We start from the raw sequence: 14,465 nt of genomic DNA, 5'->3' as shown, positions 1-14,465 counted from the left end.
CAACAAACTCTGGGTCAACTAGCACTGAAGCTAGACACCTCTCCTCAGGTCCAATCCTACACAGATGGACTCACATGAGGTACTAAACACATTCTAACAACTCATAAGAAACTCCCCAAAACCCCTCTAAACATCACTGGAACATGCATGGAAAACACCCAAGAAACGGCTGGACAGGGCACTTTCGGCGGCACCTTCGGCGGCCGAAAGTCTCCTCCAGAGACGAAACTCGGGTAGGTTCGGCGGCACCTTCGGCGGCCGAACCCTCTCTCCAGAGACGAAAGTCAGGCACTTTCGGCGGCCGAACGTTACCTTCGGCGGCCGAAAGTCTGCTTTCAAGCCACAACTCAACTTTCGGGGGCAAGGTTAGGCGGCCAAACCATGCATCCAAAGGCACGTTCGGCGGCCGAAACCACCTTCGGCGGCCGAACCTGAGTTCATCAGAACTCAGCCTTTGCACACCAGCCTCCAAAACCTTCCAAAACACCCCAAACCTCACATACTCTCTCCCAAGCATGCATACACACTCCCACAAGCAAAGAGAGCAAAGAAACTAACTTAAACTCCTCAACACATCATCACATAACATACATTGGGCATAAAACCCACAAAAACCCTTAACATGCATATCTACCCATTCCAACATAAAACCTTCATAAAACATCATTAAACTTCATGAAAACACTAGGGAAACCAAGATCTACACTTACCTCTTGAAGATCGAGGGTTGGTGCGATCCCTAACTCGGAGGTGTGGAGAATCCAAGCTCCAAAAGCTCCAAGCTCCCAAAACTCCTTTTAAGCTTTAAATCTTCAAACACAAGGGTAGAAATCATGAAAAACTTGAGAGATGGGTAGAGAAAACATGAAAACGACCAAAGGAAGGCATAAACGCACCTGAGCTCGAGAATGGGGAGAAAACTCACCCATTTCCGATCTGAGGGCCCTTTATAGGTGGCCTGGTCAAAGACCTTCGGCAGCCTAACGTGCCCCCTAAACTCATGCATGTTCGGCGGCCGAACCTCACTTTCGGCGGCCGAACCTTGGCTCGTTTAAACAAGACTTTCGGAGGCCAAAGGCGCTCCCGAAGCCTTTCCATGTTCGGCGGCCGAACTTCACTTTCGGCGGCCGAACCTGGCAAACGCCTCCTTGGTCTTTCTCTTCAAAAACTCAACTCTTTTCTTTTTAAAACCATAAAACACTTAAAAACATTTTAGAAAACCTTTCCTTTACCCTTGCTCTACCCCCCAAAGAGGGTCCGACACCCGAGATTCCACCGGACGGTAGGAATTCCGATGTCTAACCGAGCGGGGTCTTACAACTGAGTAGGACGAGGTTCAGTTGGTGCCTGGACAATATTAGCTTGTGGTGGTTGTTGGTGTTGCTGCCTTGGGGATGGGCACTGCCGAGACATGTGACCGATACCATTACAGTTATAACATGTAACTGTGGATTGATTATAGCTGCGAGTTCCAGAATTGGAATTGCCGTTTTGTCCATTACCACGACCATATGCTGAATTGTGATAACCAGAATTCATGTAACCAGAAATTTGGTTATTGCCACCTCTGCCTCCACGACCTCCACGGCCACCACGTCCGTCGCGTCCACCACGGCTAGAATTGAAACCAGAATTAGAGTAGCTGTATTGTGCCGTAACAGGTGCAGCAGGAGAAATCGACAAGGAATCAGTCTTGAGTTGAGTTTCCTCACTGAGCAAATAAGAATACAACTCATCAAACGAGAGATCATCATGACGAGCTTCCATAGCGCAAACAAAGGGCCGATACTCGGACCCTAAACCAGCCATTACATCACAAACAAGATTAGCTTCCGGTACTGGATTTTGAAAAGCTTCAAGCTGATCAGCAATGGAACGAGCTTTCTGCATGTAAACGTCGATGGAAGCAGTTCCACGAGCAAGAAGTTTTAATTCGCGCCGTAATTGTTGAACTTTCGCCTTAGTACTTTTAGAACAGATTGTAGCAAGCTTATCCCAAGCTTCTCTAGCAGTTGTGCAACGTAATACATGGTGCAGCATAGATTCAGATAAAGAACATTGAATCCAACTTTTGACAATTTGATCTTTTGCGAACCATGGCTTGTAAGCAGGATTAACAGAACCATCGGGTAAAGTTCGTGATGGAGTATCAACAGAACCATCAATATGCTGAGTCAAGTCATATCCATGAAGAAGAGGTAGAAGCTGACCTTCCCATAGGAAGTAATTGGCAGAGGTGAGCTTAATAGAAACAAATTGTGAGATATTTGGTATATGAAGTAACGAACCAGCAGAGGTTTGAACGGGAGCAGATGAGGAAGTAAGACTTGGTGAAGAAGAGGTGGCGCTGGGTTCAGTCATCTTTTGACAGAGGAAGAAAAAGGATAGATAATTGAAGTGTAGCCCTAAGGCTCTGATACCATATAGAGAGAATAGGTTTACAGCAAAACTAACTTGCTTCTCATATTATTCACAAGAGTATTTATAGGATACATGTACACGTGAATACCAAGTATAACAAGAATACAATTCTAACTAGGAAATAATAACTCAATCATAATACAACTCTAATACGCTAGCAATTCTATCTAGGAAATAATAATTCAATCATAATACAACTCTAATAAGCTAGCAGAAACATTTATGTGTCCAAGTTTTATCCATATCCATTTATTTTTTCCAATAAAAATAAAACCCATGTGCAACTATTGTCAATTTTTTAAATAATTACCTAATACTTTTTATTATATCCCGTGAAACTATATTTATTATATTAATTATTATTTTAAAATTTTATTTAATTTAAAAAAATAAAAATATATATATTATTTAATTCTTATAATATAAACAAATTTTAATTAATTTTTTAATTTTAAATAATATATTAAAATATTTTTAAAAATTATTTTATTAATTTTACTGTTAAATATTTTATTATTTAATTTATATAATTTAAAAAATTTATTAATTGATTTTTAAAATTTTTAAAATAATTATTAATTAATTTTTTAAATATTTTATATTTTTTATAATATTTAATAGATAAAATTAATGAAAAATTAATTAATAATTTTTTTCAAATTAAAAGTTAATCATATGTGTGTTTTTATAATAAAAATTAAGTAATGATTTTCTCTTTAAAAAATATTAAAAGAATTACTAAAGCCATTGAACTAACCAGTCAAGTCTTGACAATTTTTATTGCATAAAATATCCTTTTTCAACATTCGACGCAATAGCTAATATCAACGCGAGTTTCACGAGCAAGTAAACTAATGGATACGCTCAACTTTTATTTTATTTGTTTACACTAGCTTTTAACTTAGATTACTGATCATATTTGGATTATATTTTTTTATTATTAAAGTCGCATGACAGAATAGAGCAAGAAAAATAAATTTATTTATTTTTAATCATTAAAGATATTACCTTATTAATACTGAATCAAACTTTATTCATCATCAAAATTTTCATTTTAAAGTTTTCCTTCTTAAAAATTGAAAATGAATTATTCAAAATTAAGCATGCTTGAGTAAAACGATGATTAAGCTCTTGTAAATCTATGACCGTATAAAATAATTATATTTAATAATGGTGTAAATCGATGATTCGATGAATTCTCTATCATCATGGTGAAAACAATTCATTGTGTTTCACACGAAAATAAAAAAAAATCATGATTAAAAAAGAAAACTTCAACTAACAACCCATTGTCCCAACCCATCCCATCACTTTCTTTCTTTCTTTTTCTTTTTTTTTTTTTTTTGAAAATCGGAAATATTTTAAATAAAAGAAAATAAGAAATCAAGACCCAACTAAAATCAAAGCCAACATGCTTATCCATACACCCGAGTCCTAAGGATCTTCACCCCTAGCATTAGCATACACAGCTGACAGAAGAAAGCTGGGAGGAAACCCAAAGTTTGAGTACCACCATAATGAATAGATGCTCTACCGAAAGTGCCAATAATTATATTGGCTTGTCTCTTAATCCAATTTTTTAAACATCGACTCAATAGTATAAATTTTTCAAATTTATTGTAGTTTTATTTAATTTTAAAATTCAATTTAGAGAAATATGTATAATCTTATATGGCAATATAATTTATTAATATTTTTAATTATATATAGATTCTACATGAAACATATACTTGCTTTTCAAAAAACCTTATATTTCATGTGAAATTATATATATACATATAATTTTTTTATAACATATAAAATATGAGGTCCTCTTCACGAGCAAACATGTATTTTAATTCTATTAAATTCAGACAATTACGTAGAATCGATCTTGATAAAAATTAAATAAATCGCGCATGATTTTATTTGATTAGGAAATAAATACAGACTTTTATCGCAATAATAGACTCTAATGGCTCATACTAAAATTATAAATGTATATATTAAAAATCATGTCAATGTGACACGGATGAATGAATAGAGAATAGATTAATCGAATTCACATTTATTTATTAATCGACTGTACACCATTAATAAACCGCTTGATATACCTGCTAAAAAATATTCATATTTAATTTGATGATATATGTCGCAGAGATTATCAGAATGATCAGAATGTACATATTTTTAAACCAACACAAATTTGATATTCTTAATTCCACCAGAGAATTTAATACTTTCGCTCCAAAAATTTTAACCTACTCAAATTCAAACACTCAGTTTCTAATAATTTAAAATTAATACCAAAAATTAAAAAAATAAAATCTGATATCTCTCCGATTTACTTATCATCAGACTGAATTTAGAGTGTAATAATTTTATCTAATAATTTGATTAAGTCATTCACTTCAAATTACTAAGGATGTATTTTGATAACCTCACACAATTAATAAAAAAAAATTAAATAAAATAATCGAAAATTTGAGAAAACGTAAATATTAAATTATTATTTTTAAAATGGAGGTAATCCTCACGCTCTATAAATACTACTATAGTATTATTGGGCACACATTCCACTCCTCCAACTCATTAGAATTAGTCCAAAGTCTTCATTTAATTACCATAATCAGGACATTTACTATTAAATCCTTGAACTTTTATATATTTATTAATTATTCCCATTTTAAAATTACTAAATTAATTTTTATATAAATTGCCTTACCTAAATAATCGAAGTATTTTATCATTTGCTTACGCATCAAATTTAAAATTTAATCAAAAATTAAGAATTAAAATATGAAAAATCCAAATATAAATGTGAGATTACACTATTAATATTCAAATTTATTGCATCATCGAACAATATTTGTTATAAAATTATCACAAGGTAGATGAAATATAATGAGAATTTTCAAATGCCACAGTAATCTTTAATAGGACGCCTGGTTTTGTGGAAGAAATGAAGGAAACCCAGATGATCTAATGGCTTGTACTTGAGAGGATGTTCTTCATCAACCAACTCTTCAGGTACCTTTAATATTCCATTGTTGAAGGTGAATAGCCCCATTGAAAATCTGTCTACCTTCCCATTCATTATCACTTGGTGCTTCGGAGATTTTATTCTCTCATTACTCCATACCTAATTTAAACATCAATCAATAAAATATTTTCCTTAAAGATATAAATATTGAGTAGATATATAGCAACTCACCATTAAGGCATCACCAGCCATGACAACAAAGGATGAAGCAGAAAACTCGACATTAATTCTCTGGCCATCCATGGTATCCACCTCTAAGCCATTAACTTGATTCTGATGAAGTATGGTGGTGAAACTAATGTCTGTGTGGATTCCTAACCCAGAATTACTCTCGTTCTCTTTGGGTGATCTAGTTTTCAACAGTCGAAGAACATAACATGTAGCCTCAACATATGGCTCATGGTGTTTCTCTACACCATAGCTTTCAAATATCATTCTCGTCACCATTTGATCCAGCTCTGTCACTAGCTTCCCGTATGCATGAAGATATTCACTAACCAAAAGGGAAGACAAAGTTTAGCATAACCCAATTTTCGCTACAAAAAGCTTAATTTTGTGAAACTTATAATAAAATCATTATATATAAACAAACTTTAAGAGCAGTCTCGTCTTAACTATAAAACTGCGAGATTTTCATCGAGAGGTCTCGTATTTGAATCTTAATAAGAAACAAATTAGTATTGGATAAGAGCATCTTACCAAAAACGATCATTTCCATTAGGCCACATGAGAGTCGTGAACTTCTGAGCTGCCTCAAGAGTTTCAACATCTTCAATGCCCAGGCTTTCATGGAGTGGAATCCTGGGATCATTTCCCAGATAGCTAATCAAGGGCCTTTGGCATTTATTTTGCATTTTGACTTGAGTAGGGAGATCAAACAACTCCTTTAAGACATCAAACACTCCACTGCGAAGCTCTGGAGACAATTTCTTATACTCTACTACAAAACAACCATATTCTTCCAGTGCTTGCCTGACATAGCCACAGGCTTCGACCCAACAGCTTGAACCAGGCTTCATAGTTTCCTTGCTCAAGTCAATAACGGGAAGCTTTGGTGCTGCTTCAGAAACCATGGTTCTGAGATTGTTTCTCTGATCTGTTGTACACCGACTTAAAATGTTTGTAGGCTATTGAAGAGTAACGGGTATATTTTTTTTTTCTTCCCAATTCGTTTCTTCTTATAGGAAATGGTATGGTGCTTTTGAGTCCCTACAAGGCAAATACTAGATTAAGGAGTCCATGGGCGACTTGGTCGTCGTTTTTTATATATATATATATATATATATTTTATAAGGAGAAAATTTATTAAAATAGGAACTACTTAAACAATACTTGTTTAATCTAGGGTGACCAGTATTCGGTTCAAATCGAAAAAATTGATCGAATCGAATTGATTTAAAAATTTAGTTTGGTTTTTTATACATTTTAGTTTGGTTCGGTTTTTAATTTCAGAAATTTCAATTATTTCGATTCGGTTCGGTTTTGATAAAAAAAAAACTGAAAAAAAAAACTGAACCGAACCGATTAGTGATAATAATATGTTTTTTCAATAATATAGAGAAATTAAATCATATTAAAATTAAAATATTTTAATTAAATTTTAAAATTTTAAAAATAAAGTGTAAAAAATAAAAAAAATTATTAAAAATCGAAACCGATCAAACCGAACCGAACCGAATCAGACCGGTTCGGTTCGATTCGGTTTCTGATCAAAATCGATTCGGTTCGATTTTTATAAACACTAAAATTTCGGTTTTCGGTTTATTCGATTCGATTTAATTTTAAACCGAACCGACCGAATGCACACCCCTAAGATTACAAACTACAAATCCTAAAGATCAAAAGAAAGATTACATCCTAAGCATTGTCATGCTGAGAGAAATCCAAAGAGAAAAACAAAGAAAAACCTATAAACACATCCAAATCATTACAGACAATCTAAGAAAACAAAAATACCTATGAAATCAAGATCCATCTAAATCAGTAAAGACAAGACAACCTAAAAGAATAAAAGAAAAAAATTATGCTACTGACTCAGCAACCACAGAAACAATGAATGAGATTGAATATTAATATCTTTTTTCTCTTAACTAGAAGTTTGAGACTGAATATTAATATCTCTTCTCTCTTAATTAGAAATTTAAATTCAAATTCTGTACGTAGAATACTTTTAAAAATTTAAGATACCAGTTTGCTTTATATTTTTATATATAAATTATTTTTTTATAAATGAACAGTTTTCTATTCCATTAACTTTATTAAAGAGATCACAAAAGGGGGTGTGATTCTCATGGGAGTGAAAGTCAATAAAGAGAGACTCCATCCTTCTATCTAGAAGCTCTCCATGTACGAATTAAAATAAGTATTATTGACTGATTTTTAGTATAAATCTATTATTAGAGATATTTCAACATTCAATTAAATAATATTTGCAGCACTCTAAAGTTTAGCCTGGTGGAAAGTGTATCCTGTAATCTTGAAAGGTCTAAGGTTCGACTCCCCCAACCCTTTATTTCAAAAAAAAAAAAAAAATTAAATAATATTTGCACTAAATATATACTCAAAAATTACTTTTTTTCTATGAATGAACTAACAAATTGACATTAATGTAATTGTTATTACCTGCTAAATATATAAATAAAAAATTAATGAAATTAAGACAGCCTCTTTTTTCATTAATTATTATTATTATTATTATTATTAATTTTTTTTATGTTTATCTAATCTTATTAAGTGGGGAGAAATTTATATATATATATATATATATAGTTTAAAGCTGCATTTGTCTTGAGAAAAAAACAGTACATGAAAGTAATCTGCAAGAAAAATAATTTTTATAAATAACTTATTTTTACATTATTTATTTTTAATCTTCAAAAATAAAAAATGCTCAATATTTTATTAAATTTGATGGAACTTAATTCACCTTAAAAAATAATTTAAAGAGCACGTTCCACAATGCTTAACCGAAACTAAGTTTATATTATTTACATGGAAGAATTCTTCCCCTTCACTTTATTTTGTAACATCAAGTCAGCTGCCAGCTTATACTTGGTGGTGAGCATTGAAAACTTGCTTATGAGCTTGGGCCAAGCTCAATTCAAGGTCATGTCCATCACCCATAAGCCTTCATGAATCAGCCCAATCTGCCTCAAACTACTTACTTTTCTGGGATCCATCATAACTTTCTAACAATACCATCACACACAAGAAAAATTACTATTTAGCAGTATGAAAATTTTATTTGTTAACCGTTTAATTTTAAAATATATATATTAAAAATATTTTTAAAATTTTAAGAAATCTATTTCTACAAATTAGTCATTGTAAAAAATTAAAAAAAATAAAATAAAATATTCTCAATATAAAAATACGAATTAACATATATTTGAATGGTCTGCATTTCGTTTTATCTTACTTGTTTGGTAGTGTATCTTTACATCAGCGAAGTGTTCAGTTGAGGTTATCTGGAACGCGTAAAGAGGGCGCATGATTAAGCATTGCTTTTGTACATGATTACTCGGCAACACATCAGAGCTTTATTGGAAGATAAAAAAAAATTTTTTTAAAAATCATGAAATATAAGTTGGTGTTTATGATGAGACGAAAATAAAGTTTAGGGAGTGGATGAATTATGCATTTGGCCTTCTAAGAATGTTAGCACACCAATGTTCCAACAACACTTATCCTATGTTACATTCATGTATTCCATAAAACTGGATAAAAACATCCCTATTACGTACTTGATAAATAGTGTTACATAGAAAACTCAATACAACCAAGGTAAACTCTTGCATACCTAACCAATTGTAGATATCAGATTTCACCCCTGTACCCTCCAGAACCAAAATAATCCCTTCTTGAGTTAGCAAGTTGCTGGGATCTCTGATGCTCCAACTTGGGACAATCTCGAATGCGGTGACCTAGCCCACCACAGTAAGCACAGCCCTTAACTCCACTTGCATTAGTAATCGTGTCACCATCTTCCATTGGATCATTCAACTCGGCCAAAACTGGAGGGATCCTTTGTTTTGCTTCTTGCAATAGGTGCTTTAAGTCGAGCAATGTTGTCTCACTCTGGTTTTTGTTTATGAATGTTGTAGCAATTCCTGTTTTACCACACCTTCCTGTTCGTCCAATCCTATGGACATAATTTTCAATTTCCGCAGGCATATCATAGTTTATTACATGTTGGATATCTGGAAAATCCAAACCCTTTGAGGCAACATCAGTTGCAACCAAGACATCTTTCTTGCCTGCTTTGAAGGATGAAATTGCGTACTCTCTTTCTTCTTGGTCTTTGCCTCCATGAATAGCTACAGCCTCAACACCCTTAAGGAGGAGATATTCATGAATGTCATCCACATCAGCCTTGTTCTCACAAAATATTAAAACAGGAGGTGGTGTCTTTTGTAAACACTCGAGAAGGTAAACAATCTTTGCCTCCTGCTTGACATACTCAACCTCCTGGATCACATCAAGGTTTGCAGCTCCTGCTCTTCCAACATTAACAGTAACAGGCTTCACTAGAGCACTCCTGGCAAAGTTCTGAATTTTGGTTGGCATGGTGGCAGAGAATAGAAGAGTTTGCCTTTGAGCTTTAAAGTGGTCAAAAACTTCCCTTATGTCATCCTCAAAGCCCAAGTCTACCAATCTATCAGCCTCATCCAATGTCAAATACCTGTAGAAGAAAAAGCAAAGTGTTAAATAACTTTCCATCCCAAATTATTAGTATGCCCGATACAACTAGCAGATAAAACATGGTTCGTTTAAAGAATTAAAAAAAAAATAGGAGAATATCCAAGTATGTCAATTGTTTTGACAATACAATAGAATTATCATGACGACAATACTGAAAAAAAAGAGCTTAGCATTAAAAGAAACATGAGATCTTTTCATGTAATAGGATCAATCAAATAGCTCATGTAACCTTTTGATTCCAAATATCATTTTGCAAGCAAATGAAGAAGCTGGATCTTTAAATAGATAATATACACATAATTTCAGACTATATTCCAGCAAATATATGTCACAACCAGTAATCTATGTAAATAATTGAAAAACTAAAAAAGAATCATGTCCAGTAGGGTGATAGTTCCCCATAGCTCCCTATTTGCAAAGAAGGCAACCATGAACAAACAAATTCATCAATAAATAAACAAAAGAGTGCTATTCAGCACTGTTTACATTTACTTTTTCAACCATATATCATAAACTATATAAGAAAAGGAGACCAGCTAAAACTGATTAGTGTAGAACATTTTTATGACATATAGCAAACAACAATAAGAAATTTCACACACTGACCCGAGCTCACATTTGCATAGGCAGGCATTTGAAATAAAGGGACCTTTGATTGAATATATTCATCGAATGAAAACTAAATTAATTATGTGGACTATAACTTATTTGAATATGCATTTGAAATATCACTAAAAGAAAAGTGTAGTTTCATAACTCAAATACACGATCTAATAATTGGTTTTAGAAGCCTGGATTTAGATAACTCAATTTGAACTAAAAAACTAAAGTCAGTCCTGAAATTTCAGGTTCTACCACCAAATGCAACCACAGGTGAATTTAATGAACAACAACACTGTCTTGTCACACTCAGTCTAAAAGCCACATACTCGATAAAAAGACTCCACAGTCCCCTAGAGAAAACTCAGAGTGATGTTTGATAGAATATTCAAGATGGGGATTGTAGACCAACAATATATACTACTAGCATAACTCGAAAGGAATCAGAAATGCAAACTCATTAGTTCCAGAAAAGGTCTAAAAAAGTTTCATTAAGTGCAAAGAAGAAGCATATAGCAGTAACATAGTTTCATATGAAAAAGGCTATGATGCATTCAATAATGTAGCGACGTTTAAAAGCTAAAAGCGAAAACCTTAACAATCAAATTTCACAACCATAGTACAAAAAGATAACTTTATAATAAAGATTATAATAATTGATAACGATAGTATATGATGGCACTAATAGTACTTACCTGCAGTTATCCAAACTCATTTTCTTCTTTGCTAGCATGTCTTTCAACCTTCCAGGAGTTGCAACAACGATATGCACACCTTTCTTCACAATCTCCAACTGTGACCTCATATCCACTCCACCAATGCAGAGTAACGGCCTCAATTCTGGATACCCAGCCTCTTTCATAGGAATTAAAAACTGTTCCACCACTTCATAAGTTTGTCTAGCAAGCTCTCTCGATGGACAAATGATCAAGCCAAAGGGTCCTTCTCCTGGGGCGATGGGCATCATAATCTCCTCTTGTAAAGCAATCATAATCATGGGAAGCACAAAAACTAGCGTCTTTCCAGAGCCCGTAAAAGCAATCCCAATCATATCCCTTCCAGATAAGATCACTGGAAGCCCCTGCACCTGGATAGGAGTAGGCTGCACAATACCTTTGGCTTTTAACTTCTTCAGAACAGGTTCAGGAAACCTCATGTCTTTAAAATTCTTTATTGGTGGAGGGATGTCTTCCCCATCAACTATAATGTGCCATTGTTTCCTAATCGCATCACACTGCTTTCTGGACATCCTTCTAATCTGAAGCGGGGGCTTCCATCCAGTCAATAAGGGCTCAGTATACGTGATTCCCTTAGCCAATTCACGAACAGACATTAGAGTTTTCCTATCCGATAAATGCTCTATCATCTCTTTCTCCTGTTGCACGATCTGCTCAGTTGGACTGATTTCAGGTTGATCACGCTTAAGCTGGGAAACCTTGACGAGTAGACTCGGTTTGGCTTCAGCAAGTTTGGATTTCTCGAGTTCATCTTCTAAAGCAGACAACTTTCCCTTTCTTTGAAGTATCTTTTGCGCTTCTATTGCTCGGCGCTTCGCCACCGGAACATACTCCACATAGTCATCGTCTTCCTCCATGTTTTGTTCTCCTAACATATAAAAAATTTACTAAAACAAGAAAGAAAAACCCTAATTTAGTATCGAAGTCATATATGGCCGAATCCCTAAAACAGTGCGATAATTGAACAAGTAAGAAAGCAGCATATTAGGGTTGAGAATAGAAACCTTACGGCAGCGGCAACAGATGATTAAACGAGCGGTGTCCAAAAGTAGGCCGGCGGCGGTGAGAAGAGCCGTTTCAGCGACCGGTGAAGAATCCAATTGCCCTCTCGTTGTCGGCTATTAAAAAGGAGTTCCTCAATTTCCAGAGATTTTCTTATTACAAAATTTCGTCAAGGTTCCCTATATTTTATCCTCATCCGATTCATCCCTCCCTTTCCTGCTTTCATAGTATTCCTTTTCCATTTATTTCACGAAATTCATATTTTATATAATATATTTTTAGCTTAATTATATTATTATGGTATTAACTTATTAATTAATTTAAAGAAAATAATTTTTTCTCTATTTATATTTAATCTATTTTTAACTTAATTATATTTTTATCTTGCGTTTAAATTGAAAAAATAGCTTTAAATTCTTTTAAAATATAGATAAAAATAAATAAATAAATAAAGCTAACTAATGAATATTTTTCAAAAAAAAAAAAGCTAACTAATGAATGAAAGACTTAAAAAAAGTTATAAAATGCTTCTATGAATAATCTAAAAGATAATAATTTAATGTTTATAAAAAATTAAATAATTTTGCAACTAATAATGATTTTGTGTTTCTTATTTATATAAATTTATAGATTATAGAATTTCAATTTAAATAATAAATTAATATGATTAATTTAACTTTGAATGATAAATTAATTTAACTAATTAAATTAAATATTTTAAAGAATTTTTTTTTTCTTAACCAATCAATATAAAAGAAATTGTCATCCAATTGCAGCATATATGAAGAAGTACTAGCTGAAAAGAAGTCATTAAAATTTGACAAGCCCATTGAGATCACCTCCTGATGATTGAGAGTATGATTTTTGAGGCTAAAATTTAATTCAAGCTATATCATCTCTTGGCCGTACAGATAAAGCTGCGCTGCCGCTTCTGATACTTCCTGATACTAGCCCACCGCTGCAACCCGATAAAAACACTACCCTCCATCCGGCTTCCACCACCACCGTTTCTGACGCCCTCCTTGAGACCTCAAACATTGGTTAATTCTCTCCGCCGATTATTAAGTGCTAATTCTCTTCTTCGTTCTTTGGAAATGCAAGAAAAAGAACAATAGTTGTGATTTTCAAATCTTCCAGGACAGAACGTTAATTTATTGTTCCATCTCTGTTGAATTCTTTCTGTTACTTATCGTTTTCTTCATTTTCTCAGCAACCAAACAAGAGTCTTTTTTTTTTGACAAAAAAAAAAACAAGTCTTTTTTATCATGGAAGTGGAAGTGAAACTTCGCCTCCCAGATTCAAACGCTCACCAAAAGCTCTCCACCGTACTGTCTCTTTTCCGAGTCAAGACCTTGGCCCAAGAAAACATCTTCTTTGACAGCAAAAACTCCCAACTCACCTCAAACCTCGCTGTTCTCCGCCTCCGCTTCTACAATCTGGATTCACACTGTGTCCTCTCCCTCAAAGCCAAACCCACCATCTCAAACGGCATCAGCCGCGTGGAGGAGCAGGAAGAGCCCCTAGACCCACAAATTGGGCGCATGTGTGTTGCTGAACCATGGCGGCTAGGCTCGTTAGAAAACTCAAATATAATCGGAAGAGTTAGAGACGAATTTGGGGTTAAAGAGAAGGAAGGGTTTGTGTGTTTGGGTGGGTTTAGAAATGTGAGACAAGTGTTTGATTGGAAAGGGTTAAAATTGGAGCTTGATGAGACGATTTATGATTTTGGAACTAGCTATGAAATTGAGTGTGAGAGTAAAGATCCTGAGAAGGACAAGAGATTGATTGAAGGGATGTTGAAGGAGAATGGGATTGAGTTCTCCTACTCAGAAGTTAACAAATTTGCAGTTTTCAGATCAGGGAAGTTGCCAAAGTGAGAGGTTTGTGAAATGATGGTTTTCTGAATTCTGAGTTGTTTGAATTGTTTCTTGCTTTATTAATTGTGCATTGCAATTAGTCTTTAGTTGGTTAATTATTTGCAT

At 33.8% G+C, this 14,465-nt stretch overlaps 3 protein-coding genes across 4 annotated transcripts; 1 reads left to right on the top strand and 2 right to left on the bottom strand.

Annotated features, from left to right (window-relative positions):
* Positions 1-5,225: 5,225 nt before the first annotated feature.
* LOC110612503 (probable 2-oxoglutarate-dependent dioxygenase AOP1) lies at positions 5,226-6,637 on the bottom strand. Its single transcript, XM_021753265.2, has 3 exons — positions 6,143-6,637; positions 5,615-5,936; positions 5,226-5,542 (listed from the first exon to the last, which is right to left on the bottom strand). Exons 1-3 carry the CDS (start codon positions 6,514-6,516, stop codon positions 5,315-5,317), a joined length of 924 nt encoding a protein of 307 aa, XP_021608957.1. The 5' UTR covers positions 6,517-6,637; the 3' UTR covers positions 5,226-5,314.
* A 2,477-nt stretch (positions 6,638-9,114) lies between these two features.
* On the bottom strand, positions 9,115-12,727 carry LOC110613587 (DEAD-box ATP-dependent RNA helicase 35). Of its 2 annotated transcripts, none has more exons than XM_021754799.2 (3): positions 12,486-12,727; positions 11,440-12,368; positions 9,115-10,124 (listed from the first exon to the last, which is right to left on the bottom strand). In XM_021754799.2, the coding sequence occupies exons 2-3, from the start codon at positions 12,354-12,356 to the stop codon at positions 9,260-9,262; spliced, it is 1,782 nt and encodes a 593-aa protein (XP_021610491.1). In that variant the 5' UTR covers positions 12,357-12,368; positions 12,486-12,727; the 3' UTR covers positions 9,115-9,259. The 2 variants fall into 2 exon arrangements, with proteins under 2 accessions (XP_021610491.1, XP_021610492.1); XM_021754800.2 differs by having other exon boundaries at positions 12,491-12,715.
* Positions 12,728-13,284: 557 nt separating this feature from the next.
* LOC110613132 (triphosphate tunnel metalloenzyme 3) lies at positions 13,285-14,455 on the top strand. Its single transcript, XM_021754097.2, has one exon. The coding sequence runs from the start codon at positions 13,749-13,751 to the stop codon at positions 14,358-14,360; it is 612 nt and encodes a 203-aa protein (XP_021609789.1). The 5' UTR covers positions 13,285-13,748; the 3' UTR covers positions 14,361-14,455.
* The last annotated feature ends 10 nt before the right edge of the window (positions 14,456-14,465 follow it).

The sequence above is a fragment of the Manihot esculenta genome, chromosome 4, assembly GCF_001659605.2.
Source record: "Manihot esculenta cultivar AM560-2 chromosome 4, M.esculenta_v8, whole genome shotgun sequence".
In the NCBI taxonomy this organism is placed as follows: domain Eukaryota; kingdom Viridiplantae; phylum Streptophyta; class Magnoliopsida; order Malpighiales; family Euphorbiaceae; genus Manihot; species Manihot esculenta.
The sequence above is the reverse complement of the archived record's forward strand: the minus strand, read 5'-3'. Positions and strand labels throughout refer to the sequence as shown.